The sequence below is a fragment of the Haematobia irritans genome, chromosome 5 (assembly GCF_050003625.1).
Source record: "Haematobia irritans isolate KBUSLIRL chromosome 5, ASM5000362v1, whole genome shotgun sequence".
NCBI classification, from domain to species: Eukaryota; Metazoa; Arthropoda; class Insecta; order Diptera; family Muscidae; genus Haematobia; species Haematobia irritans.
Window position 1 is genome coordinate 5,424,354 of NC_134401.1, and position 27,989 is coordinate 5,452,342.

Consider the following 27,989-nt stretch of genomic DNA (forward strand, 5'->3'; position numbering starts at 1 on the left):
TCAAACTTTTATAACCAAAAAATGTTTTTTGACTTTGAATTTTTATTTTTGGGATATATGTATGTATAAAAAATTTTTATTTCAAAAACACAGTCGTTTGTATATTCGTTTTTATTTAGAACTGTTATTTTCTTAAAAAAAAAAGTAGTGGCTTTATGCATAAAGCCATGGTTTGATTCTTCCTCCGGAAAAAACGTAGATAAAAAAATAAACGAATATTTGTTTCTGCATTATATTTATTACAAAAGAGAAAGTTTTGAAAACTAATTAATCATGTGAAACTCATAATGATATTTAGAGGGATGCATTAATCATAAAATTCGAAAAAATAGTTTTGTTTGAATTAGGTTTTATTAAATTGCTTTCACATCCTGTAAAAGGCGTCTTCCAAATAAACTTTTCTCCAGAGAACAGCAAAGAACAAACGATTCGTTTATCTAAAATTTCGTTCGTGAGGTAATAATTATTGTTTTGCGTGTAGTAAAATGTTTTTATCGACGAAATGTATATAGCCTTCGTGTACATAATGAGAATGGAATGTAAAATATGCATTGGAGGAATGGTGTATACTTGTACAAAAACATAATTATTTCCTCTCAAATAAACTTTTAGACAAACAACGTTTACTATTTGTTTTTCGCTGTAACGAAGTTTATTTGGAAGAAAGGTTTAGAATTTTTCAAAAAATCTTGTTTTATTTAATATTCTGGATAATTCCTTCTTCATTCGTATCTTCCTCACTTTCACAGGATTCATTTAATTCTCAGCATTTTTTCTGTAAAGGTGAGTATTAAGTTCGAGTTTAGCCGCTAAAGTGAAAACTAAATCAGTAAAAAAAGGCATAAGATTATACATATTTGTTGCAAATTTTATTATAACTTGATGGGGAATAGCGCAAAGCAAATTTTCACAAAGTTTGTATTCCTTAAAATGGATTATTAAAGAATACACTGAAAAAAATATTGTCGTGAGGTCAAAGATTTCATGTCTTTAAAATACTAATACAAATTTTACTTAGCATAGAAGACGCATTTCTCTAAAATAAAGTTATTTTCCTTGTCCAAAAGTCGATAAACTTTTCAATGAAGTCGTATTGTCCTTATAATTAAGTGATTTGACTTAAAAATGGGTATCTTAACATGAAAGAATAAAATTTATAGGCTAAGGTCAACTTGACTTTAATAATTCAGAAAAATTCTTTAAATTTAATGAAATTGTCTTTAAGTTTGTTGTCTTTTTGCATCTTGACTACAAAGCAAAAAATCGTTCAAATATAGGACATGTTTTTCAAAACTTTATTTTAAAGAAGTTTTTTACTTCAAACATAGCATAATTTCTACTGGAAGTCGAGTCCTAATTTGGAAAATAAAGTTGCCTTTAACTCGTTTTTAAAGGACTTTGATAGCATATGAAGAAAAAAATCTGAGAAAGCGAAAAATTAAAATTTGCTTCCTAGAAGCAAGTACACAAAACCTAAATTTAAAAGAAAATTGTGTCTTAAAAGCATCCTTACTTGTATTCTCCGCTTCTTTTGCTCGGAATCAATACCAAATTTTTTAAAGTAAAGACAAAATCTTTGGAACCGAGTATGCTTTTTTTTTCAGTGTAGTAATCGTGAAAAAATGGCGATTTTAGAGGCTAAACTGGAACTTAATACCCACCTTAATACAAAAAAATATAGAAGTAAAAATTCGATTTTATAAATTTTAAATTTCGTTCAGATGGGGAATCGAACCGCGGAACAACAGGTTATGGGTCATGTAGCTTTTATTGACATCAATATACAATTATCCCTATAGTCATCAACGCACAAAAACAACACATACGCCAAGTAGTTCTATTTATAGACCAGATTGTTGGGCACACACACACAGATTTAATAATCTTTATTTAAAGACAACATACAATTACCAACCCTTCCGCAAAAACGAAATACAAAATATAACTTTTGGAAACGGAAATAATGTAATTTTACATATATTCCATAAATTTCCGCATGTTTTTTTTTAAAGAATATTGGGTATACTATGCAATACATATTAAATTTTTACTGCGAAACCTTAATATGTGTTTTTTTAAGACATAAAACCAGAAAAGGAAAGCCTAATATAAATTTTACATAAATAGTATTTTTGTAATTTTGTAACAAAAACCTTTATTGGTGATAAAAGTTTGAACTCTTCGAAGATATTAAGAAAAGAAAAAAGAACAACGTTTGTGATACCCTTTTCCAACAGTATTTTTTTTTTTCTTTGTACAAAATTTTTATATTAATCTATATAGTCAAGAAATCAAATATTCATTCCATTTTTTGGGCCATTAAAGCATTTAGATGTCTATAAGTTTTTTCATTATTCTAGCAATTATTTCATAGTTTATATATTTACAGTATATAGCATATTAAGATCCCCCTAAAAGTATTAAATATTTTTTCTCTTACAGTAATCAATACACCCAAAACCAAATGTTTTGTCTATATCACGTACACTGATAAAAAATTTATCAAGTTCCAAAAATTTTATAATGACTTTGAGGCAAACGTTTTTTGATTCCGAGCCAAATCAACGAGTAATCACATTATTTAAGATCCGATTAAAGACGCAATTTACTTTTTGCGTACATAATACTGAGAAAAAAAAGTTTAATTTACTCACAGCTTCACTTTTTTTATGATTAAATTAAAATTCCAAATTCAAATCCGATTTCAAGTACAAATTATATACTACAGGAAGAACAAAGCGTCAATAAGAGAAATTCTGGAAAGACGTCTGTCTCACATTTATGAATACTCTTTATCTGTTTTATGAAATCAAACAAAGGCGCATTTAAAAATTACCCAGCAAAAAAAATTGGAAGTTGTTACACAAACATTTCTTTTAAAGCCCAGCCCAGAATCCCCCATCGAGTTTTTTCAATTTCCGATGCAGTCCTTTTAGAAGTCCACAAACATTTCTTCTAAAGCGCATCGTGGGATCCCCCAATAATTTTTTTCCACTTCTGATGCAGTCCTTTTGGACAAGTGCACAAACATGTCTTCTAAAGCGCATCTTGGGATCCCCCAATGATTTTTTTCTACTTCCGATGCAGTCCTTGTGGACAAGTATTAGAAAGAACGCAAGCAGGCTATTTTAAGTGCAAATTTTGTACAATTAAATTTTACAAAAAAAATAGAAAACTAATAAAAAAACTAAAAAAATAGAAATTAATAAAAAAAAGTAAAAAAATAATAAAAAAAATAAATTTCATCCCCGCTGGGATTTGAACCTGTGCCGTTTGACTTTTTCGCTTCCATGGAAGTTCTTTTGAGAAGGTTTTGCAAATTACGAGAATTTTTTTGTTGATTTTTAATGGAAAAAATATATTTTAATGGAAAAGATATATATATGCCGAAAATAAAAAATAAAAACGATGCATGACATAAAAAAATAATTTTTTAGAAAAACATTTGATAAAAATTGCCGCTGGTGAGATTTGAACCTGCGTTTATTATTTTTTCGTTCATACTAATAAAGAACATCTCGAGAAGCAATTAGAATGTTATTCCTTGGTGTCGTATTACGATCATATCACAAACATTTGAATTGACCTTTCGACGCTTTATGTTCAGTGGCGTTTGTGGCTAAGGCTTTCTGTTATGGTGCCAGCAAACCCAGGTTCAACCCCTGGTCGGAGGGAAAAAGTTTTTCAAACTGTGAAAATTAGATAATAGGAAAATAATTGTGTAATAAAACATATGGATAAAAAAAGTGAAATAGGTTGAAAAAAAAATTTTTTTTTTGCTTTTTAAATTTCTTCATTCAAATTAACTTCCAGGGCACAACTTCTAAAGCAATGCAAAGGATCCAAAAAGGGAGTACTTCCGTCCTATGACAAGCCCATGTAAAATTCATTGGAGATGATCCAAGTTTGCACTACTTCCGGATCACAGATTGGGGATCCAAACTACTTTTTTGGAAGTTCTTTTTTTGCTGGGTAACAAAAAGTCAATTTTTATGATTTTCTTTTGTCTCAAATCTCAAAAAACTCTGAACTCAGAATAAAATACTTTTTTCTCTAATTTAAAAGAATATGTGATCAAATTTTACAAATACAACATTTTAATCTTTTTTCTTTAATAATTTTTCTTCAATTTAAAAAGTATTCATTTGTTTGTATCATTTGGTAAATAGTAAAAGATTTAAGTAAAACTTTCCACCCAAAAAAAAAATGAAACCACCATGAAGTTTCATTTTTTTTTGTGAACAAAATTTTTGTTGTTAAAAATATTACTTTTAGGTCATACAAAATTCGTTGGGGAAAAACGCGACAACGGCACAGAAAACTTGGTTGGTCAAAATTTCCCTTTGTGAGGAATGAATTATTTTTTGTGTATAGGTGATTTTTTTTTATTATAAAATTTTGCTATTACATGGTTGAATAAATATAATTAGAGATTTTTAATATTGAAAAATAGATTTTAAAACTTATAAATAAATTTTTATTCTATTTAATGCAAAATCAGTCATATTGATTTTAGTTCAAATTAAGAATAGTAGTGAAACATTAAGAAACACAGAAGACTAACCAAAAATGTTAAAACAAAATCTTTTTCTTTTAATTTTCATTATATGCTTAAATACAAATGAGGTAATTAAAGAATTTACATTTTTCCTTTTTTTTTAATAAATTTTTGTCTTTATTTTTAAATTTATAGGGAGCAAATCGACATTTCAGAATTAAGTTAGAATCATTGATTTGCAACAAAACCATAACACCACTTAAGCAATTGGACTGCAGTTTCAAAGAGGTGGCACCCAGTCGATACAATGTGTCTGTATTGTTCCTTCTTAATCGCGAAGTATCGATGAATATTGATACTCGTGTATTGATTCATATTAGAACGTTTAATAATAAAGGAAAGGCTCTAAAATTTCTCGATGCTAGAATGAACATGTGTGATCTTCTACAGAAACAGAAGGTATCTTTTCCAACCGTACGCGATATATTCAATGAAGCTATAAGGAGTTTTAATGCACCAGTGTTTTGTCCCTTAAAAAAGGTATGATTTTTTTTTATTTTAGAAAGGCAAAATGTTATTTTTGGATGAGGGGAAGATACAATTGTGTGCCGCAAAAATGTTTTTTTCGCCAAAAAAAAAATGGTTTTCGAAATCAGATACTTAATGATCGTGAGAATAATATGATTTGGACAAACATGTTATATGCTAACTATGTTCAAAAATAACATTTTGATCCAGGAGGTGATCATATTCCCTCTGTGGATGTAAAAATAACTTGTTTTTACAATTTGGAAGAAATTTCCATGAAGTTTTCTTAGTCACAAACAATTTTTCCAATTTTTTTCGTATAAAAACTCTTTACGTCTTTTAAGTGTTTTCTAAATTTATATTGTTTTCTAATTTTAGGACTTGATATACAATATGACGAATTTTCGTTTCACTGATGCCTTATTCCCTACGTACACCATACTTGCTCAATACAATATCAGCTTTCTATTCTACGAAAATTCAAACCTTTTTGCACAACTTTTTGTTCAAGGTTCCACCTTGCCAAAAAATTCCAAATAATCTTTTTGGATGTACCATATTTTAATTAACTAAAAATTATTATCTTCTGTTTTGTTTAAAAATATTATAATTGTATAAAAATAATTATACAACTATTGTCTCAATATGATTAAAACAAAATGTTTTCAATTAAAAAATTAAAGCTTATATAAACAAATTCGAAATCTTTATAAATGCGTTAGATTTTTCTGTGTTGTACACTGAACGAATATACTTTAAAGAAGTTATTCGTTTCTATACCCGATAACAATTAACCCACCATGAAATCAAATGTGGATTTATTTGAGAAAATTTCCATATCGATCTCATATGCAATACCATTAGAGCCATTTGTACTATGGCAAAGATTAGAACCCACCCTAATATTTGACATTTATGTTCAAATATTTATGAGAGATATTATATCGTTGGCTATGAATCTCATTTGGCCAAAAGATTGCAGTTAAAAATAGGATTGCTAGCACACCACCGCCTGTCAGTCAAGCAATTCATTCCCATTTGATTGATGCCAATTAACAATGGCCAATGGATTTCAACAAGTGTTTCTGTGGCAGGATTATAGTACATATGTTATGATTTTTTATTTTCTAAATTTCTACATTGCCCGAGACGAGCAAATGTATGATTCAGTAAAATTCTATGATATTTGTTGTCTGTAGCCTGTGCACTTCACAGTTGAGAATTTCTTACCGTGATCTCCATACCCTGCGTTTACGTTTCCCACTTAAGAGAATGAATGGGAGAAAGTTTGAAATACATACGTGTGTGTCGATCGTTGCTGCTTACCTGCAAACAAAAATAATAGAAATATTTACATTAGACATAAAGGCAAATGTGTTTTATTAATATATTTTATTTAGAAAAAAAATTTGAAACACGTGTCCAGTTGCTTCTAAACAATTACATATCGTTGACAACAGTTTCCTTTAATTCAGTTTCCGTTCGATTTCAAAAATATGTTTTGTATCACTAAAATAGCATATGACAGACAAAGGGAAAAGTATTGCGATTAAAACGTCTCTGTACTGTGAAAAAAATAGGGTAGTAAACATAAAGATTTCTTGTCCTTAAATTGCGAATTTGATTTTTATGTATCAACGCTTCTTTGTAAAAAACTTCATTCAAATATTGTTATAAAATTTTCTGAATAGAAAATATGATTATGAACGTTTTTGAAAATAAATATTCAATGTGAACTTCCGTTAATCAATATAAAGGGTGATTCTTTTGAGGTTAGGATTTTCATGCATTAGTATTTGACAGATCACGTGGGATTTCAGACATGGTGTCAAAGAGAAAGATGCTCAGTATGCTTTGACATTTCATCATGAATAGACTTACGATCTGCCACAACGTCGAATTTTCAGTGAATGGGCCCTAGAAAAGTTGGCAGAAAATCCGCTTTTTTATCGACAAATTTTGTTCAGCGATGAGGCTCATTTCTGGTTGAATGGCTACGTAAATAAGCAAAATTGCCGCATTTGGAGTGAAGAGCAACCAGAAGCCGTTCAAGAACTGCCCATGCATCCCGAAAAATGCACTGTTTGGTGTGGTTTGTACGCTGGTGGAATCATTGGACCGTATTTTTTCAAAGATGCTGTTGGACGCAACGTTACGGTGAATGGCGATCGCTATCGTTCGATGCTAACAAACTTTTTGTTGCCAAAAATGGAAGAACTGAACTTGGTTGACATGTGGTTTCAACAAGATGGCGCTACATGCCACACAGCTCGCGATTCTATGGCAATTTTGAGGGAAAACTTCGGAGAACAATTCATCTCAAGAAATGGACCGGTAAGTTGGCCACCAAGATCATGCGATTTGACGCCATTAGACTATTTTTTGTGGGGCTACGTCAAGTCTAAAGTCTACAGAAATAAGCCAGCAACTATTCCAGCTTTGGAAGACAACATTTCCGAAGAAATTCGGGCTATTCCGGCCGAAATGCTCGAAAAAGTTGCCCAAAATTGGACTTTCCGAATGGACCACCTAAGACGCAGCCGCGGTCAACATTTAAATGAAATTATCTTCAAAAAGTAAATGTCATGGACCAATCTAACGTTTCAAATAAAGAACCAATGAGATTTTGCAAATTTTATGCGTTTTTTTTAAAAAAAAAGTTATCAAGCTCTTAACAAATCACCCTTTAAAATTTCATTATGAACATTTGTTGATAGAAAAGATCAATATGCAATTGTTTAATAGCACACCCAGAAAAAAAGTGCCTTCTAAACTAAAGGAAACAAGTAAGGAAAGTCTAAAGTCGGGCGGGGCAGACTATATTATACCCTGCACCATTTTGTAAATCCACATTTTCGATACTATATCAAATCCGTCAAATGTGTTGGGTGCTATATATAAAGGTTTTTGTCCCAAATACCTAAATTTAATTCTGACTACATCTCAACAAAATTTATAATCTATAGACTTAAAATTTAAGTCGGTTAAAGCCCTGGGATGGTACACTATTTATGTTAGTAACAAAATATGGGAAACATTTTAATCTGAACCAATTTTGAGGCAACTTCGCAAAAGTGTATTTATGATTTATCGGTCGATATATATATGTACTAGAAATAAAGGAACATTTGAGTCACTTTTACAAGTTTTCGACTTAGCAATGGCGATTTTATAACGAAAATGTGGGTATTTTGGTCATTTTTGCCCAAATCGGAAAAGAATATATATATGGAAGCTATATAGAAATCTGAACCGATTTCAAACAAATTTGACATGCATACTTAGTATTTTAATTCTACTCCCTGTGCAAAATTTCACGTAAATCGGACTACAACTTTGAATTCTGTGGTCATATGACGGAAAATCGGGCGAAATATATATATGGGAGCTATATCTAAATCTGAACCGATTTCAATAAAATTTAGCAGACTTGACTATACTACTAATTGTACTCCTAGTGCAAAATTTCAACCAAATTGGGCTAAAACTCTGGCTTTTGGGGCCATATAAGTCCATATCGGGCGAAATATATATATGGGAGCTATATCTAAATCTGAACCGATTTTTTCCAAAATCAATAGGGTTCTATTTTGAGCCAAAACACATACTTGTGCCAAATTTGAAGTCGATTGGACTAAAACTGCGACCTAGACTTTGATTACAAAAATGTGTTCACGGACAGACGGACATGGCTATATAGACTCAGGAGCCCACCCTGAGCATTTGTGCCAAAGACACCATGTGTCTATCTCGTCTCCTTCTGGGTGTTACAAAGATATGCACTAACTTATAATACCCTGTTCCACAGTGTGGCGCAGCGTATAAATATAACAAGTAAGGAAAGTCTAAAGTCGGGCGGGGCCGACTATATTATACCCTGCACCACTTTGTAGATCTACATTTTCGATACCATATCACATCCGTCAAATGTGTTGGGGGCTATATATAAAGGTTTGTCCCAAATACATACATTTAAATATCACTCGATCTGGACAGAATTTAATAGACTTCTACAAAATCTATAGACTCAAAATTTTAGTCGGCTAATGCGCTAGGTTGGAACACAATGTTAGTAAAAAATATGGGAAACATTTAAATCTGAAGCAATTTTAAGGAAACTTCGCAAAAGTTTATTTATGATTTATCGCTCGATATATATGTATTAGATGTTTAGGAAAATTAGTGTCATTTTTACAACCTTTCGACTAAGCAGTGGCGATTTTACAAGGAAAATGTTGGCATTTTGACCATATTTGTCGGAATCAGAAAAACATATATATGGGAGCTATATCTAAATCTGAACCGATTTCAATCATATTTGGCACACATGGCTATATTACTAATTGTACTCCTATTGCAAAATTTCAACCAAATCGGGCCAAAACTCTGGCTTCTGGGGCCACATAAGTCCATATCGGGCGAAATATATATATGGGAGCTATATCTATATCTGAATCGATTTCAACCAAATTTGGCACGCATAGCTACAATGCTAAATCTACTCCCTGTGCAAAATTTCAACCAAATTGGGGTAAAACTCTGGCTTCTGGGACCGTATTAGTCCATATCGGGCGAAAGATATATATGGGAGCTATATCTAAATCTGAACCGATTTCAATCAAATTTTGCACACTTGGATATACTACTAATTGTACTCCTAGTGCACAATTTCAACCAAATTCGGCCAAAAATCTGGCTTCTGGGGCCATATAAGTCCATATCGGGCGAAAGATATATATGGGAGCTATATCTAAATCTGAACCGATTTCAATCAAATTTTACACACTTGACTATACGACTAAGTGTTATGTTTGTACGAAATTTCAAGCAAATCGGTATAAAACTCTGGCTGCTGGGTCCATATTAGTGCATATCGGGCGAAAGATATATATGGGAGCTATATCTAAATCTGAACCGATTTCTTCCAAAATCAATAGGGTTCTATTATGACCCAAATTAGGAACATGTGCCAAATTTGAAGGCGATTGGACTTAAATTGCGACCTAGACTTTGATCACAAAAATGTGTTCACAGACAGACGGACGGACGGACAGACGGACATGTTTATATCGACTCAGGGACCCACCCTGAGCATTATTGCCAAAGGCACCATGTTTCTATCTCGTCTCCTTCTGGGTGTTACAAACATATGCACTAACTTATAATACCCTGTTCCACAGTGTGGCGCAGGGTATAAAAATGATGGCAATTACCATACGCTTAAAATCAATCAGCATTCAACCATCAATATACAAAATAACTATATTAAAATGTTATATAAAACGATTACCAATCATTGTTACATCAACTAAAATTGCAATAGATTTCAAGCGAGCGAGACATTGATTTATATAAAATAAAAATATATAAAAAATATAAAATAAAAAATTTTACTTTAAAATGATACATAAAATTATCTTCATTCTAATCCTTTTCAAGACATTTAACATAATTGAAGTAAGTAGTAACATATTCCTTAAAAACCACAATATCAAGTACTTATATCTTACACTCCCAGTCGGGCAATAGATATTACAATGTGGAAGTTCATAAATTTACTTGTAGCATACTAAACGATCCATTGAAGAAATTCGACTGTTACTTCAACCAATTCGGGGCAAACATCTATGATTTCAACATTGTTTTTCAATTGTTTAAAATTAAACCAATTAAAGGTGAAAAAAATTGTGACATTTATAGATCAAAAATTTAATGCATGCGAATTCAATGATATCGTGTGGGACTGCATAAGTCTGTCTTTGTTACTTTGTGTGATAGCCATAAAATGTGGCTAATATGTATTGCAACCAATTTCATGTGACTATCATTTCATCTGACAGCTGACATATTTATTGCAGTGACATTTAATTTTATTTTTTACAAGCTTACAAAAGCATTTTGTTCTATTACACTGAGAAATAAAAAGCAAACTCGGATGGAAATCCACGCCGCAGTGTTAAAAAACTTGCTCGTGAGCTGCAGATATTGCGAGAATGGATGCAGCACATATCGAAAAAAGTGAGTGGTTTGTGACATGCCACTGAAATCAGCTGAAAATGTACACCTTCTATTGGTCACCAGAACCCAAATGCCCAGTATGGTAATGGTGTGGACCACCGGCCGATGGTCTCTTCCCGCTTGTATTAATCGACCGAGGGTCGAAATAAATGTTATCTGTTATCTAGAAAATTCACTAAAGACAGTATTGACACCCTAGACATACAAGAATTTCGGCCACAGACCATGAACACTACCACAGGACTCAGCACCATCGCACTCAGCAAGAGTGACTTAAACAGGATATGTCTGTCTCCGGATGTCAATCCATTGGACTTTTGCACCTGGGACATTTTGGATCGTAAGGTTGGCAGTAAAAATACGAAAGTGTCGTCACCAAAATATACCAAATTACCATTTCGTTGAGAGTTGCGTAGCAGCCCATGGCTGCTTTCGCATTGAGGATCACTACTTCTATAAATTCTCATATAATATTGTATATCAGCAAATTGCTTACATCCCGCAAAGATGATTATTCAAACAACAAACTTGTCATCGGTTAGAAACCATTAATTCAATCGATGTTTCCAATATCACATTAGTCACCCAGAGCTATGACCTACAACTCCATAGAGTATATAACTTTTGGCCTGGCTAAAATTTCGGTTTTTTTTATTTTTTTCCAGTGCTTGTTCTATCCCAACAATTAGTAAAAGTACGCTTACAGTCAATTTAAAATTAAGATATAATTACTAATCATATATACGATATCAAACAAATTAAGCACATTTTCATTGTAAACATGTTATTATAGTTCCTACAGTAATAAGTTCTTCACCCATAAATGACCCGAGCAATTAAAAACACATTAATCCATTTTTCACGCTCTATCTATCAACCATTTTTCTACATTATAATTTAAGGATTGTTTTGCAAAAAAATAAAATGTATTTAATATCTAATTCTATATCAGACAAAGTGCTTTCAACTTCTTCAATTCAATTTCTTGAAGGGACAATTTCTTGAAGGGACAATTTTTCTAAAAAGCGAAATCAATTGATTTTATAAAAACTTTAGCCATGGCATTTAAAGCTATTTTCATTATAATTTTATTGAATTGTATGGATCAAACACTGGTGAATTAAAAAAAAAACACTTACCCCCATGTTCCGATATTCGGAATCGCAAACCGGCCATAAATTTAATTTTTATTTAAACTTCTCATCCAATAGAACTTTTAAATTTGTATGTTTTAGGATTAGGAATATATCGCCAAACGAAAATTTTGCGATTTGCGATTCCGAATATCGGAACATACCCCTTAGTCATATTTCATATAACAGTGAAATCACTTCATCATTTTTAATTATAGACAGCTAGTAGACGTTTTGATATTGAAGTTCATAACCTCACATGCACTTCATATGGTAATGTCGTAAAGGAGAAAGGCTGCGAATTTTCCAAACTTGCTACAAGTCGCTATGAAGTCAATATCTTTTTCATATTAAATCGCAATTTACACCAAGATGCTGACGTGCGAAGCGTAATAAAAATCAACCCTTTGAGAAGTGAAAGAATTTTGCCATTCGTAGACTTGAAAATTAATATTTGTGATCTACTTAATGCACAAAAATTATCTTTACCCTTGGCAAGTGCTGTGGTCAAAGAGTTGATGAAAAGATTTACCACACCAGTAACATGTCCCATAAAAGGAGTAAGTAATTGATGCTGATACAAAAAAAAAAACATACACCAAAATATTTTTATATTTAATATATATATTTTTTTAGAATTTTTTATACAACATATCTGGATTCAAAATTACCGAAACACTTTTTCCTACATATACACTGTTGACTAAGTACAATCTATCAATGAATTTTTACGAAAGAAACGAATTGTTTGCTACTTTGATATTGCATGGAGCAACCGTCCCAAAATCGAATAATTGAAGAATTTAGATTTTTTCTTTTAATAAATGTACCAATAACTGGTTATTTTTTAGAACACAACTTATGTTTGTGTTCTAAAAAATACTTGACATTTTAATTATTTAAATTTTTTTTATTTACTCTGAAGAAAAGAAAATATTGAGTCGTTTTTTCCATTACACTAAAGTGAAATTTTATAAACTTATGTGAATATTTCGTTGTGACATAAAGAATTCCATTTTAATTGAGAATTTATAAATTTTTTAACATCAATACCCTTAAGGGAAGGAACATGTACACACATCAGCACAAAATAAATTTTTCCTCCAAAACGAAATTTTTGGACTAACAAAGATTTATTTTCTTAAATTTAAATTTATCTTCTTAACCCATTAACCCGCCCTCTGTACCCATAAGGGGACTCCTGTTTAAACTCAAACAACTATGAGCTACCTGTTATTTTTGTAATTTTAAATACTCATATGACAGCTTTATACTGAATCTAATCTATAATCAAAGACACTTGGTCTCGCATTTGATAAACATTTGTCATATTCAGTGCGTTATATTCTTGCTATTATTCGGATAACTTTCGTAAAATACTTACAATAGTTTTATGTGTACCAAGTGATCTAAACCCTATAATTCTTCGCATATAATATCTCGATTGTATGTATATAAAACTGTTAAGTTTATTGTAATAAAAAGTTTATAATTGTACTACCAGGCAATGGAGATTTTTGGAGAATTTCAAATTTAATCTGCCCAATGTCCCCACATGGGGGCACTCTTCTTTCTGAAAAGTGTCAATTTGTTAATTAAATCTTTTTATTTAGTCGTTACTGATTTAATAAAAACCCATAACATCAATGTTTGTCCGACAGTTTCATTTTGGACGTTAATGGTTTAAAGACAAACAAATATTTATTTTTGGTATCTGTTGCCACCTTTGTCCCCAACGCACTTTTTTTTTTGACCTGAACAACAAAAGAACACTTTCTTGGTCTAAAATTGCGTTTCCTTGAAATTAAATTAATTTTTTGCCTGTAGTATTGCAACTATTTAAACCAAACATAATGAAGTCATAGTCTATTTGGTTCAACATATATTGATCAGCATATACATTTTTTTGGTAGTTTTGTATCAGTAATAAAAATAATAGCGTAGGTCGAAAATATTTAGTAGTAAAAAAATTAAATTCATACGATTTTTATTGAGTACAAATTTAAAATCAGTTTCGGCGATTAAATTTCAACAAGCAATTTTTGTCTGATACTACACGCAGAGAAGGAATATGATCACCTCAAACATGTTTCAAGAGTAAAATATAATTTTTGGATGGTGATGGTCATCATCGTGTTTGTCGTAAAAATTTTGTTTTTTCGCCAATACTAACATGCTTGCCGAAAGTAGATACATAATTTCTGAGCAAATAACATGGTGCGACCAACATGTTACATGGTCACCATACATTGGCATCGTTTGTCATAAATCTATATATATAACAAAGGGGTTTGTTTGTCTAAAATTTTGTTCTGGAGGAAAGTGTTGTTTCTTTATGTGAAGCTGTGGTGAAACAGATGTTTTGCATTGACGTGCAGCAGTTTTTCGATGAATATTATGTACTAAAACGTTGTAATAATCGCTGTATTCATAGCTTTTTCAAGATAAACAAAATTATGCCATGCACATATCAGAATATAAGCGCCATACCCTGGCCAAGCGTTTTGGAGCAAGTTCTTCGTATGTTGATGCAAAAACTAGTGTTCACACAGAAAATTTTTTTCCGATTCAAGCACAAAATTAATTGATCCAATTAATTGTTTAATTTTAAATGTCTTCAATCACAAAAATGATAGTATCAATCACAGTTTTAATTGGGCATCACAAAAATAGTTTATTAAAAAATTTTTTGATTTCATTAGCAAATTTCAAAATAAGTTTTTAATATAAAAAAACAATCTATACAATTTTAACTGACATAGTCTTGCGAATTTGATTAAAAACCTAATTGTATCAATTAATTTTTTATTGAAAATGTAAAAAATCATAGACTTAATTGACTTGATGTTTCTAATTTGATTAAAAGGCTAATAGTAACAATTAATTTTTCAATTGAAAAAGTTTTCATCTCCAATCAACTTTTTAATTGGGAATATTTTGGTGATATTTTTCTACATTGGATCATCTCCAAATACTGTTCCGAGAATCATCACCTATATACCCAAATATTTGTCAATGTTATAATGTCGATGTACACGTTCAGTTGATATATATGAGGTGCCTGCTATTCCATTTCATCTCAACTATTTTCTTTCGTTATTCCCTTCAATTGGATTTAATACTAGTAGCGCTAACTTTAAATCAAATGGACCCACCTTTATAAATACATTTATTATTTATGCTACTCTGATAAGTGGAAAAATCAACAACTTTAGGGCAAAAACGAAAATGGGTGTGTCCAAAGTTCCACGTTCATGTGTACTCTTTTTACTACGCAGTTTAGAAATATATTGAACAGACTATTGATGACTGTGGCAACAAGTTGAATGAAATTAAGTAAGTATAAGAGAAGTTCACCACTGTGGTATCACAATGGACTGAATAGTCTAAGTGAGCCTGATACATCGGGCTGCCACATAACCTAACCTAACCTAAGTATAAGATTACAAGGCAATTCGTACTAAAAATTTAGAAAGGCTGTACGATAAAAAAATAGTATTTCCACTAATGATTTGGGTATTAATTGCGAGCTAAAGAAGCCGCTAATTAAAAATTTTCCTCTCTTTCCATCTCGGAGAAAAGATGAACTGATTTTTCAATAAACATTGAGGACATAAAAATAAAAAATCATTTATCTACTTTGGTTTACATTTTTATATTTCCAAGTAGCCAAATACCCTTACCAAGAAATGAATGCTTCTTCAGGTTGCTATCATTTCTAAGTCGCTCTTCTGACAGCTTGCAGATTTATTCCAGTAACAGTTCATTTTATCGCTTCCAAGCTTACAAAAGCTCTTTGATCCATTGCATTAAGAAATAAAGTTATCCGTGACGGAATTCAAGCGTGATAGTGCGATAGATTCATATTTGACTGGAAACTCACAAGTGACTATCGTTAGAGACCTCCAGCATTTAAATGTGCATAATTCTTTTGTGTCTCGTTACCGTGATACTGACAGGAATGATCCGAAAAGTGAAGGCCAGATTTGATTGAAATCCTCGCCGCGCAGTGGTAGAAAACTTGAACGGATACAATACATATTGAAAAATGAGCATGGACTAAAGCCTTTGAAGTTCCAAAAAGTACAAGAATTCGCCAGTGCACAAAAAAGTTTGACTGGAAAGAGCCAAGGAGTTGTATCGCTTGCACGTAAGTGGTCAGTTACAGAATTCGGGTTTCTCCGAGAAAATCCATTCCAAATTGAGCATTATGTTAACAAACAAAAGATCGGATTTACGTCAGCTGCAAATGTACATCTTTGTCTTATCCACATACACTCAAAAAAAGTTTACTTGGATCCCAAGATTTTGACCAACTTCTTTAAAATAAAGACATTTTTTACGGACCTCCCTGGCTTTAAATCCAGGATCAATGAAATTAAAATTGGATACCGATCTCATTCATCGAGTTTTTATTGCGATATATTAATAAAGGTATTTATGTACAAACATATTCCAATTTCAAAATCCAAATTATGCCAGCTACTTCAAAGTAAAAACAGTTTTCTTAATGCTAAAAAACAAAATTTAAACCAAAGATGAAAATCCTTAAAATAAGTCTTAGCCTATATTTGAAGCGTTTTCATCTTAAATTTAAAAATTCAATATGTCAGTTGAGTTAAAGACGATTTCTTTCAATTAAAAATGTTTTTCTTTATTTTAAGGAAAATTTGCCTTACTTCAAAGATCTACAACTTCAGCAGAAAGAAGCAAAATTTCAAGATTTGTGTCCTAAATTTAATGAAAAAAAATTTTTGAAGCAAGGATTATAAACATTCTTTTAATTAAAATTTCATAGTTTAAAAGAAATTTGTCCTTAGCATTGCGTAAATTTTGAGTCCTAAAATTTAAGTTGCATGATCTTCCATATTAGGTCAATATTTTTTTCAGTGTACCTCAAGCGTTGATGATGGTATGCAGTGTTGCCAGTATTTTCCTGGCTCTTGTCCCCAAATTATGATGTTTTCGTCCCCAATTTAAACTTAAATTCCTGACAAAAATCCCGAATACATTTTTGACAAGTTAAAAAAATAAAAAAGTAAAGCAAAATCAGTAATAATTTAAAAATTAACATTTTGTCAAATCTGTAATAAGATCAAAATTTCGAACCACAACACCAAGAGACTGGAGGTATGAAAATGGGAGTTCGGTCACCTTGTATTTATGAACGAATATTTAATTCTAAATATTCAAGTAGTAAAATTAGATGATAGACACGTTGCCAAAGTTGGTAGAATTCTACCAGAAATGGTACATTTTCTATAGAAATAAAATTTTTACCAAATTTATATAGAAATAAATTTTGTGAAAATTTTCCATAGAAATAAAATGTTGACAAAATTTTCTACATAGAAATAAAATTTTTACAAAATGTTCTATATAGAAAGAAAATGTTGACAAATTTTTCTATATAGAAATAAAATTTTGACAAAATTTTCTAACGAAATAAAATTTTGGCCAAATTTTCTATAAAAATAAAATTTTGACAAAATTTCTATAGAAATAAATTTTGTGACAATTTTCTATAGAAATAAAATTTTGACAAAATTTCTATAGAAATAAATTTTGAGAAAATTTTCCATAGAAATAAAATTTTGACAAAATTTTCTATAGAAAAAACATTTTACCAAAATTTTCTATAGAAATAAAATTTTGACAAAATTTCTATAGAAATAAAATTTTTACAAAATTTCTATAGAAATAAAATTTTGACAAAATTTTCTATAGAAATAAAATTTTGACAAAATTTTCTATAGAAATAAAATTTTGACAAAATTTTCCATAGAAATAAAATTTTGATATAATTTCCAATTGAAATAAAATTTTGACATAATTTTCTATAGAAATAAAATTTTTAGAAAATTTTCCATAGAAATAAAATTTTGACAAAATTTTCTATAGAAAAAACATTTTACCAAAATTTTCTATAGAAATAAAATTTTGACAAAATTTCTATAGAAATAAAATTTTGACAAAATTTCTATAGAAATAAATTTTGTGAAAATTTTCCAATTTTGTAAAAATGTTCCATAGAAATAAAATTTTTAGAAAATGTTCTAAATAAAATTTTTGACAAAATTTTCTATACGTATAGAAATAAAATTTTGACAAAATTTTCTATAGAAATAAAATTCTGACAAAATTTTCTATAGATATAAAATTTTGACAAAATTGTCTATAGGAATAAAATTTTGATAAAATTTTCTATAAAAATAGAATTTTGACAAAATTTTCTATAGAAATAAAATTTTGATAAAATTTTCTATAGAAATAGAATTTTGACAAAATTTCCTATAGAAATAGAATATTGACAAAATTTTCTATAGAAATAAAATTTTGACATAATTTTCTACAGAAATAGAATTTTGACAAAATTTCCTATAGAAATAGAATTTCCTATAGAAATAAATCCCCAAGTCACCGACTCAGACATTTCGTCCCCATTCGCGAAAAAATATCTCCAATTTGGGGAAAAATCCTTAATACTGGCAACACTCGTTACATTAAAGCTAAGGATTATAATAACGATTACCAACATCCATAAATAAAACAAAAATTACTTCATTGCAATCACGGGATGGGATCTTTTAAAGTTTTTAATGTATGGCAATAGTTATACACAATTTTTTGAAAATTAAAATCACATTAATTCAGTCAATATATATTAAATATAATTATACATATTATTAATAAAAATCCACAACATTTAGCAAACATAAATGAAACTTTTCAAACATCCAGGCATTGTGAAGATAATTTGTAATATTTTGTATGATGGATTTCTTAAAGTCAAATATTATGTACTTTTTGAAAGTCTCAGCTCAATTTCAATTGCCTAAAGTTGTACTCTTGATAATATTTCTCAATTGTATTATCGTTAATCAGGTAAGTAGAGATTCAGTGTATAAAATAATAATTAATCATGAACTTGTCTATATAATAGGCAGCCAATAGACAATTCGATTTTGAGGTATCTAACATTAGCTGTAAATTCTATGGAAATATTGTGAAAAATATGAATTGCGAAATTCGTAAACTTTCATCCAATCTATATAATATGGATATCAATTTTATACTGCAACGTGATTTGCACAAAGACACAGATATACGTTTAGTAATAGGAATAAAACCATTTGAAAATGATAAAAAATTTAAATTTGCTGATCTAAAAATGAATCTTTGTGATTTATTAAATGCCCCGAAGTTACCTATAATGGTGGCCAATTCCATCTATAAAGAAGTAATGCGGGCCAGCAATGTGCCGTTCCAATGCCCCATAAAAGGAGTAAGTAATTTTTTGTGCTTTTTAGTTTTTTCTGTTAGTTTAATCTTGGGTTTTCTAGAATTTTCTATACAACGTATCCGGCTTCAGAATAGACGAAAATTTATTTCCCACCTACACACTATTGGTCAAATATGATGTAACTATGAAGTTTTATGAGCGAGGACAAATGTATGCAGTTGTATCGGTGAAGGGAGCAACACTTCCAAAATCTAATAATTGATATGTAATTTACAAATTACCATAGCCTAAGCAATATTTTAAAATTCTGGGAGAGCGAACGAACGAACAGGTTAATTTAAGTGTCACAGAAATACCATAGTAATATAATTGTTATTAGCAAGATTCGTTTTTTTTTTTATTCAATCTAATTAACTTAACAAGGGTGTTACAGTAGCAATAACGACAAATTTGTCGATACTTTTGGTATTTTGCCTCTTCATATGATGATTTCTGAGAACAGGAAACCATTGCTGGGGATTGGATCTGAGATGCGGAGAATGAGAACGCAAATACGATATTTTTAGGATTTCGTTCATCAAACGTTATATAAAAGTCACTACACGGATGAAAAAGACTGTTTTTCATATGTTTGGCTATAAACATTATATGTTTGGAACACAAATTTTTAAACACAATATTTTTGAGTGCAAGCATATAATGTTCATAAACTAGCATAACATGTTTGGGACATATATGTTAATATGTTAGAACATATTATGTTTGGGACATAAAATGTTTGTAAATATAATATGTTTGGATGCAAACATATATTAATTTAGAAATAGCCTATAAACATATATGTGTTTAGTAGCTTGGATCGCTATTTAACAGGGAGCGATATTGAATTAATTTGGTGGTTGTTGCTTGTTATTACAAAATTAACATTTTATTTTTCCTTGGGCAATTGATCAGCTACTTCTTTGATCCTTACAAACTGTGTTAAAATAAAAAAAATCATACAATTGAATAATTTCTTCTACAATGTTTGTATTACAGAAAAAGGTGCTAAGAACTAAAAAACCTCGTGGAAGTGAGAAAGATGTGGGGGAATATACAATTGGGCAGAAACAAAATTTTGAGCATTCAGGTCGAAAACCTATGTTGTTAGCACCTATATTACCTGTTTATTTTCATAATTCATTATGATTGTAAATATATAAATAAATAAATAAAATTTTGAGCACAATATTGTTTGGGAGAATTTTTTTTAAGCATATAATATTTTTGGGTGCAAAATGCTTCCAAACATATTATATGTTCACATAATAACATATTGTTTTTTGGAAGACAACATTATTGAATTTGGATGCAAAAATACAAAATGTTTGGAACTTAGACTACCCAAACATATATTGTTTAGACCAATATGCTTTCAAACATATTATATATTGGAAGAGATCAAACATATAAATGTTTGGGCAATACCCAAAAATATATATGCTTGAGGCAAAATATGTTTGGGAGTATATGTTACTGAAGCGATTTTTTGTGAGCGTGTATGAAGTAGAGGTGTGCACGTGACACGAAATTGTCGTGAGTCACGAAAATTTTCATAAAATGCTTACGAGTTCAATTCATATATAATTTTAGTGACATCCTAAGTGTTAAAAGTTTTATAACGCTCTCGATTTTAATCATACTCATATTTACAGTCAGGTTCTAAGGTAAATTACTCATGAAATTATTCGTGAGTCACAACATTTTTCGTGAGTCACGACATTTAAAAGATGTTCGTGCGTGAGTGTGCGTGAGTACAAATTTTCTTTCCGTGAGCGTGAGTCCTACCAAAAAATATCGTGCGCGAGTGTGCGTGAATAAGATTTCTCCGTCGTGAGTGTGCGTGAGCGTGAGGAAAATATTACTCACGTGCACACATCTACTATGAAGTAGAGGTATACACGTGAGTAATAGTTTACTCACGCTCACGCACACTCACGACTGAAAAATCATACTCACGCACAATCACGCACGATATTTTTTGGTAGGACTCACGCTCACGCACACTCACGAAAAGAAAACTTGTACTCATGCACACTCACGCACGAAAAATCGTGACTCACGAAAAATACCGTGACTCACGAAAAATATCGTGGTCTTCTTTTTATGGACGAGTCCGGACAGTGAAATCACTTAAAGATGCTTCGAAACACTCAGAAATGTCAACAGCATTACAGAGAACGGTAAAAAACTTTTTGGTGTTCGGTCGAAACTGGGATTGAATCCATGACCCTATGTATGCAAGGCGGGTTAGCATAACCATTGTACCACATTGACTCGCTTATAATTATTATTATCATTTCGTATATAGGAAAAGCGATTTGCAAATCTCGAAAAAGCGAAATGACGAGTGTGAACATCTCACTCTCTCTCTCTCTCTCTTATGAAGAATATTTTACCATTGTCATAGAATATTTGGAATATTTCTCGTAGTAAATAAACTGGGTCATTGAAGTCTATTGAAAATCATTGACCTTAATATGGCCGCCTATCTCTTCCCATGAAATAATCATCAATATTTGAATATAAACGCTAAAATACCACAATCAAAAGTGCAATAACATTTGAAATTGTCTAGCGCCAACAAAAAAACAAATACCACTTTAAATAATTCAATTGAATTTTTCACAACCAATTGAAATTATCTCACGTCGAAATTTGTTTAAACAAAAAAATCGCGAAATTTCGTTTAATTGATGGTCTTGAGAAAATAAAAAAAAAACTACCGAAAAGTCACACACGCACGTCACAGCAAATGCCTAAACCTTTTCATATTGGTGAATGCAAATTGAAATACATACATTATCAGTAACAATGCCCAGGAGAAGATATAGAATTTATATGGTCAAAGAGATGGATGGACGGACGGATGGACAATAAATAGAATGCAAACAATTCGCAAACCTTAAATGACTGTAGCCGTATTGTCAATAATGTGATTGCGGGTTCCACTTTAATCTAGAGCAGTCCAGTCAAGTCCATATTTACTAAGACAACAACAAATTATTATCAATAAGAGCGGTGAAGTCTTTGTGCTAAACTGTCTGCCAAAATGGATGTTTGTGAGTTTGTTTATTGTGGGAAAAATGGTTGGTTTATCAAAGGAAATAAAAACAAACTGACGTTTTTTTTTTTGTTCATACACCATCTACTGATAATGATGATGGAACATTTGGAAACATTAGCATGACATCATTGCTATTTTTGGCGAATGAAAGAAAACCCAAAAGGGCGAAAAATAAGCACCTATTTGTGGAGGATGGTGATGATGTTGCGAACAACTGAGTTTTTGCTATACCTGGAACTAAATCATTAGAATTTCCATATATCAACTTATAAAAAGTCAAGTAGCACATTCTGATAATAAATTAACTAAAAATAACCTATACAGACAGGGATTCCCAATTCTGTTGATCCAACCAACCAACCTTCCCAGCAAAAAATACTTCAACAGTAAGAGTTTAGTTGCGCTTTTTGGTATACAATAAAGTAGGCAGTGCATCCACACTGCATAAATCGGTGGCAATAACGTAAACGAGTAATCAAACTAGTTTATGATTATTCGTTTGCGTTATTGCAACCAATTCATGCGGTATAGATGCATAAAAGGTAGTGTTTTTTTCCTTCACGCCAACAATGCTATACTCAAGATTTTATATCACGTCTGAGCAATATTTCTATTAAAATGAGCAATTATATCAGCGCTATGTAGAAGCTGCTCTAAATCGGGACATCGCCCATCGGTTGTTTTGTAAGCAGTTGGTACTGCCTCTCTCCCTTACAAACCTGTTGAAATAGTACTCCATTTTTTGCTGGGTTAACGGCTGGATTAAGTCAACATTTTCCAGTTACCTTAGTTATCGAAAGCATAAAGGCACAAAGTTTATTTTTCCTACGTATCTCATTTGCAACCAGCAATGTATTATCACAGATAAGAGAAATAATGAAGGTTCATAAAACATCAATAAATCTAATGTCTAATGCATTAAATTTAGATGGAGTCACATACTTGTGATATTTTGGAAACCATTGTTGAACTTCCTTCGATTATTCCTCGTCGTCATCATAGACAACTACCCAGCAAAAAAATTTGGAAGTTCTTCCAAAGGCACAACTTTAAAAGCACTTCCAGAAGATGCACCCCCAATGATGTTCTTTATTTTAACTACCCAGGAATTTCTTTTAATTTAATTTTTTATAACTTGGTTTTTGCATACTTTTAATAGGTAATTTAAACTTTTTTTGTTTCAAATAGGTTAAAAAATGAGTAAGAATTCATAACATAGTACAAATCATTTAAATTTTGTCGAAAAATTTGCTAAATCCAATCTGAAAAAATTGTGAATTTTTGAAAATATTTTATGTCAAACGTTTCCGATAAGCGTTAGAATCCATTAAAAATTATAAAAACTATTTATTTGGCACAATATCACAGAATTTGTTAATTTACATCCAAAACATTGAATTCGGATCACACCTAAAGAAGTGATGCAAATTCAGTGCAACGGCTGTTGAAATGGAGGACTTACGTCCTATGACAAGCCCATGTTAAATTCATCGTTTCTGCGTCAATTTTGCACCACTTCCGGATCCAAAAAGAACTATTTCATTAATTTTTAGCCGACGCTTTTTTTGCTGGGTAAATAATAGATGACCCATCGGTGTCAAATGCGGATTAACATTTCCCACAATGAAGAATAAACGAAGAAAATAGGGGGAATTCCAAATTCCTTTTTACAATTTTCCTATTTTATCCACAATTTGAACATTTTTGATACACCAGATGGTTTATAATCAAATTAAATATTCAAAAGTTTATATTTGAACAAAAAATTGACAGGACAGTAATTTTGAAAAAAAAAATATTTTTTATTGCAAAAATAAAAATTTATACAAAAAAATTGTATCATTTTTTTTTTGAAAAAGGTTTGAAATTTTTGAAGAAATTAAAAAAAAAAAAAAAACTAAAAAAAAGAACAAGGTTTTCGATACACGTTTTCCAAAGGTTTTTTCTTTGAGTGTACCAATAGATAATTGAGAATACATTCCCTTCGATATGTAAGGACCTCGTGACCATACCCAACGAGAAAATTCATGATTTGTAATGCCTTATTTCAGGCCTTCTTAGCCATGCTGGAGGCCTTCTAAACACATTCCATCGTCCTTTCATATTTAGAATATAGGGTGATATCGGGAGGCAAGGCCTTTTCAATTTCAAAACCAAGGCCTTATGACAATTTCCTAAAGATAAACTAACACGGTCTTCATTGCTTCGAAACTCAGGCAGTAATAACTACTTCACTCACATCAGTCCTTTAGAAGTCATTCCAATAGAAGGCATGTTTATCTCATACCAAATATAATTAGTGAATAATCTAAGCGAGCCCGAAATAAAGGTATGCCACTATACTTAACCTAATCTAGGTAAATATAAAATCGGGTACCACTGGACTAGGTATTCTGATAAACCATTTGAATTTCATGAATATAAATTTAAGATGTGGGGTTAATATGTTAAATCTGAACCCATGATGACCCTCAATTCTCATCTCAATTCTCAAATTCCCTTTTTAGACTATCTTTCAGGCGGAGACACAAAAATAGTGTTCAGAATTAAGCACACATACAATTTTATGGTAAAGCTTTAATTAAAGTTAAATTAATTAAACGCCAATTTTTCTTCGTTATGCCTCCCATACAGTTTATGGCAAATTTATATCCAATAGCTCAACTATCTATTTACATGGCGTAAAGATAATTTTATCTTGTACTTAAAAAAAAGTGGCAGCCCGATTAAGTTTCAGGCTCACTTAGACTATTAAGTCCATTGTGATATTATCTTGTACTTAATTCTTTTCTAGCAAATTATTCTATACGTCTTTCGATAAACAACAAATGTGTTTTGCTAATTATATTTATTTCAGCTTCCGCTCCAATGATTCGAATAGACTCCATTTCTGGTCTTTGTAGATTCTTATAACTCAACAAATAACTTTTGTTTACATTGACCACAAATTGTTTACGATTTGTTATTTCAATCGAATAATTTATAAAGAGCTTCTGTTTTCCTGGGCAATTGTTTGGTTTCAAAATATTTGTTTACCGTTTCGCAAGTGAACGGACGCACTTTTTCACATAAAAGCAAACAAACCATAAAAGCTTATTTTAAACACGAAGCGTAGCACGTTTTTCCTATGAAAACCAATATATGTACATATGTATTTTTTAGCAAAAATAAAAACCCAAACAAACGGCGAAAGTCTGAAAAACATTTAATACGAATTAATCCATTTAGCAAACAATACGCAAGACAATGGGAGACCATCTTTTTTATTGGAATTGCTGCCTCTCAATAGCAAATGCACTTAGAATCTAATTAATGGAAATATTGCATGGTTCAAAAGGCTAAGAACCACCAGGCGAATGCAATTATTTTCGAATGATAAACAATAAAAAGCAAATAGGAAAAATTAATTAGCAATAACAACGAAATAAAGATCAAACCAAATATAATTGCTTTTGGGGTCATGCAAAATTCTGGCAAAATGAGGTGGGTATATGAATTCCCCAAATTGGAAATGACTAAAGAGGCTAATACCCCCACCAACCTATAACAGGACTGATACCAGTTGTTTAAGTTCAAATGCCGTTTTATTAGTTTTGTTCAATCATATAATCATTTTTAAGTGTAATCCCGTCGTTAGGATTTGTCCACACCTTCTCTGCCTTTCGGTACGAAAATAAAGACATTTTCTAACGCAAAATGTCATCAACCCCCGCCTTTCGGCATCCAAGCTTTTTGACATTCTTACTTTGGCTCTCTCTCGCTTTGGCTTTTCTTCTACGAAGGTAAATATTGTTTCACGAGCAATATTTTTTTTTATTTAAATAAAGCCTCATATTTTGGTTCAAATTCTAAACCAGTGCCTTTTTATTTCTTCTCTACTTTTATATGCCACGCATTCATTGGTCCTTCGAGCCGGATTAAAATCTTATTGGATCTTTACATTTACTGAAATATTGCATGATTCAATCATCAGAATAATCTATTCGGATACTCAAAATTAAACAGGGGCTTAAGAGTTTATCATAGACTGCACAGAAAAAAATTTCCGTGGTTAAACTAACGCTAAATTAAACTTATTTTTATTGCAAAAAATTTATTTGTTAGTAGTTGAATTTTATTATTTTTTGCGAAATTTTCCACAGCCCAATGAAATTTTCGTTTTTTTTTAAGAATGTCTCAAACATTTTAAGAACTAAACGTGAGTATAAAGTTCAATGACCGTACACATAAGTTCAATACGAACTAAAGCAAATGAAAATGTTCGTACGATTCCCAAAAATAGTAAGTATAAACTACTGTATGGTTAAAATGGTCATGATTTGGCGCCAATGATTTTCTTCTTTAATTTTAATTAATTTCTTCTTCTATGAGAGGGTGTAATTTCGAGAATCGTAGTTAAAAAGTACAACGGAGCAATAAATTTTCCTGGTTTTAACAACGCTTTGTGGAAATCTCAAAATGTGGAGTAAAATTTAGTTCAATTTTCGTACGAGATAGTTTATTCTTCCTATAAAACAGTTTACTTTTTTTTCGGTGTGGTTTGTGACGATCTGTCTATGCTTTAAAGGGTGATCGGTCAAAATTTGGTCAATATAAACTTGACGTATTTCTTTCAATTTTGCTTTTAAAAAACCTGAACACGCCTCATTTTGAAGGTGTGTGTGTGTAGAATGTTGCTCCTATTTTGATTGTGGAATTCACTCTTCAGTTGTCAAAATGCCGTCCAAGCAAGAAGAGCAGCGTATCAAAATTTTGCTCGCGCATCGCGAAAATCCGAGCTACTCGCACGCAAAGCTGGCAAAATCGCTAAAAGTTGCCAAATCAACCGTTACAAATGTAATTAAAGTGTTTGGGGAACGTTTGTCGACAGCCAGGAAGTCTGGATCGGGGGGAAATCGAAAACCGGAAGCCGCTGAGACGACAAAGAGAGTTGCCGGTAGTTTCAAGCGAAACCCTAACCTCTCTCTCCGAGATGCCGCAAATAAGCTGGGTGTATCGTCTACAACCGTGCATCGAGCCAAAAAACGAGCCGGACTATCGACTTACAAGAAGGTAGTGACTCCAAATCGCGATGATAAACAAAATACGACTGCCAAAGCGCGATCCCGGAGGCTCTACACGACGATGCTGACGAAGTTTGACTGCGTGGTAATGGACGACGAAACCTACGTCAAAGCCGACTACAAGCAGCTTCCGGGACAGGAGATTTATACGGGAAAAGGAAGGGGAAAGGTAGCAGATATTTTCAAGCACATAAAACTGTCAAAGTTCGCAAAGAAATATCTGGTTTGGCAAGCCATCTGTACCTGTGGCTTGAAAAGCAGCATTTTCATAGCTTCCGGGGCTGTCAACCAAGAAATTTACGTGAAAGAGTGTTTGAATAAACGTCTGCTGCCTTTCCTGAAGAAACACGGTTGTTCCGTACTGTTTTGGCCGGATTTGGCATATTGCCATTACGGTAGA

At 31.3% G+C, this 27,989-nt stretch overlaps 3 protein-coding genes across 3 annotated transcripts in view; 2 read left to right on the forward strand and 1 right to left on the reverse strand.

Moving 5' to 3' along the window:
- Window positions 1-27,989, reverse strand: part of Ip6k (Inositol hexakisphosphate kinase) — a 118,095-nt gene that overhangs the window by 69,021 nt on the left and 21,085 nt on the right. The gene's annotated exons all lie outside the window — the stretch shown is intronic.
- On the forward strand, window positions 11,467-12,975 carry LOC142239484 (uncharacterized). Its single transcript, XM_075311280.1, has 4 exons — window positions 11,467-11,581; window positions 11,626-11,657; window positions 12,396-12,737; window positions 12,814-12,975. The coding sequence occupies exons 1-4, from the start codon at window positions 11,467-11,469 to the stop codon at window positions 12,973-12,975; spliced, it is 651 nt and encodes a 216-aa protein (XP_075167395.1).
- LOC142239486 (uncharacterized) lies at window positions 18,976-19,682 on the forward strand. Its single transcript, XM_075311281.1, has 3 exons — window positions 18,976-19,062; window positions 19,121-19,462; window positions 19,521-19,682. Exons 1-3 carry the CDS (start codon window positions 18,976-18,978, stop codon window positions 19,680-19,682), a joined length of 591 nt encoding a protein of 196 aa, XP_075167396.1.

Coding starts and splice junctions, on each gene's coding strand:
- LOC142239484 (XM_075311280.1), top strand. CDS start 11,467: ATGGCTGCTTTCGCATTGAGGATCACTACTTCTATAAATTCTCATATA. Junction 11,658..12,395: donor ATGACCTACAACTCCATAGA/GTATATAACTTT, acceptor TTTTAATTATAG/ACAGCTAGTAGACGTTTTGA. Junction 12,738..12,813: donor TAACATGTCCCATAAAAGGA/GTAAGTAATTGA, acceptor ATATTTTTTTAG/AATTTTTTATACAACATATC.
- LOC142239486 (XM_075311281.1), top strand. CDS start 18,976: ATGTACTTTTTGAAAGTCTCAGCTCAATTTCAATTGCCTAAAGTTGTA. Junction 19,063..19,120: donor ATTGTATTATCGTTAATCAG/GTAAGTAGAGAT, acceptor TCTATATAATAG/GCAGCCAATAGACAATTCGA. Junction 19,463..19,520: donor TCCAATGCCCCATAAAAGGA/GTAAGTAATTTT, acceptor TGGGTTTTCTAG/AATTTTCTATACAACGTATC.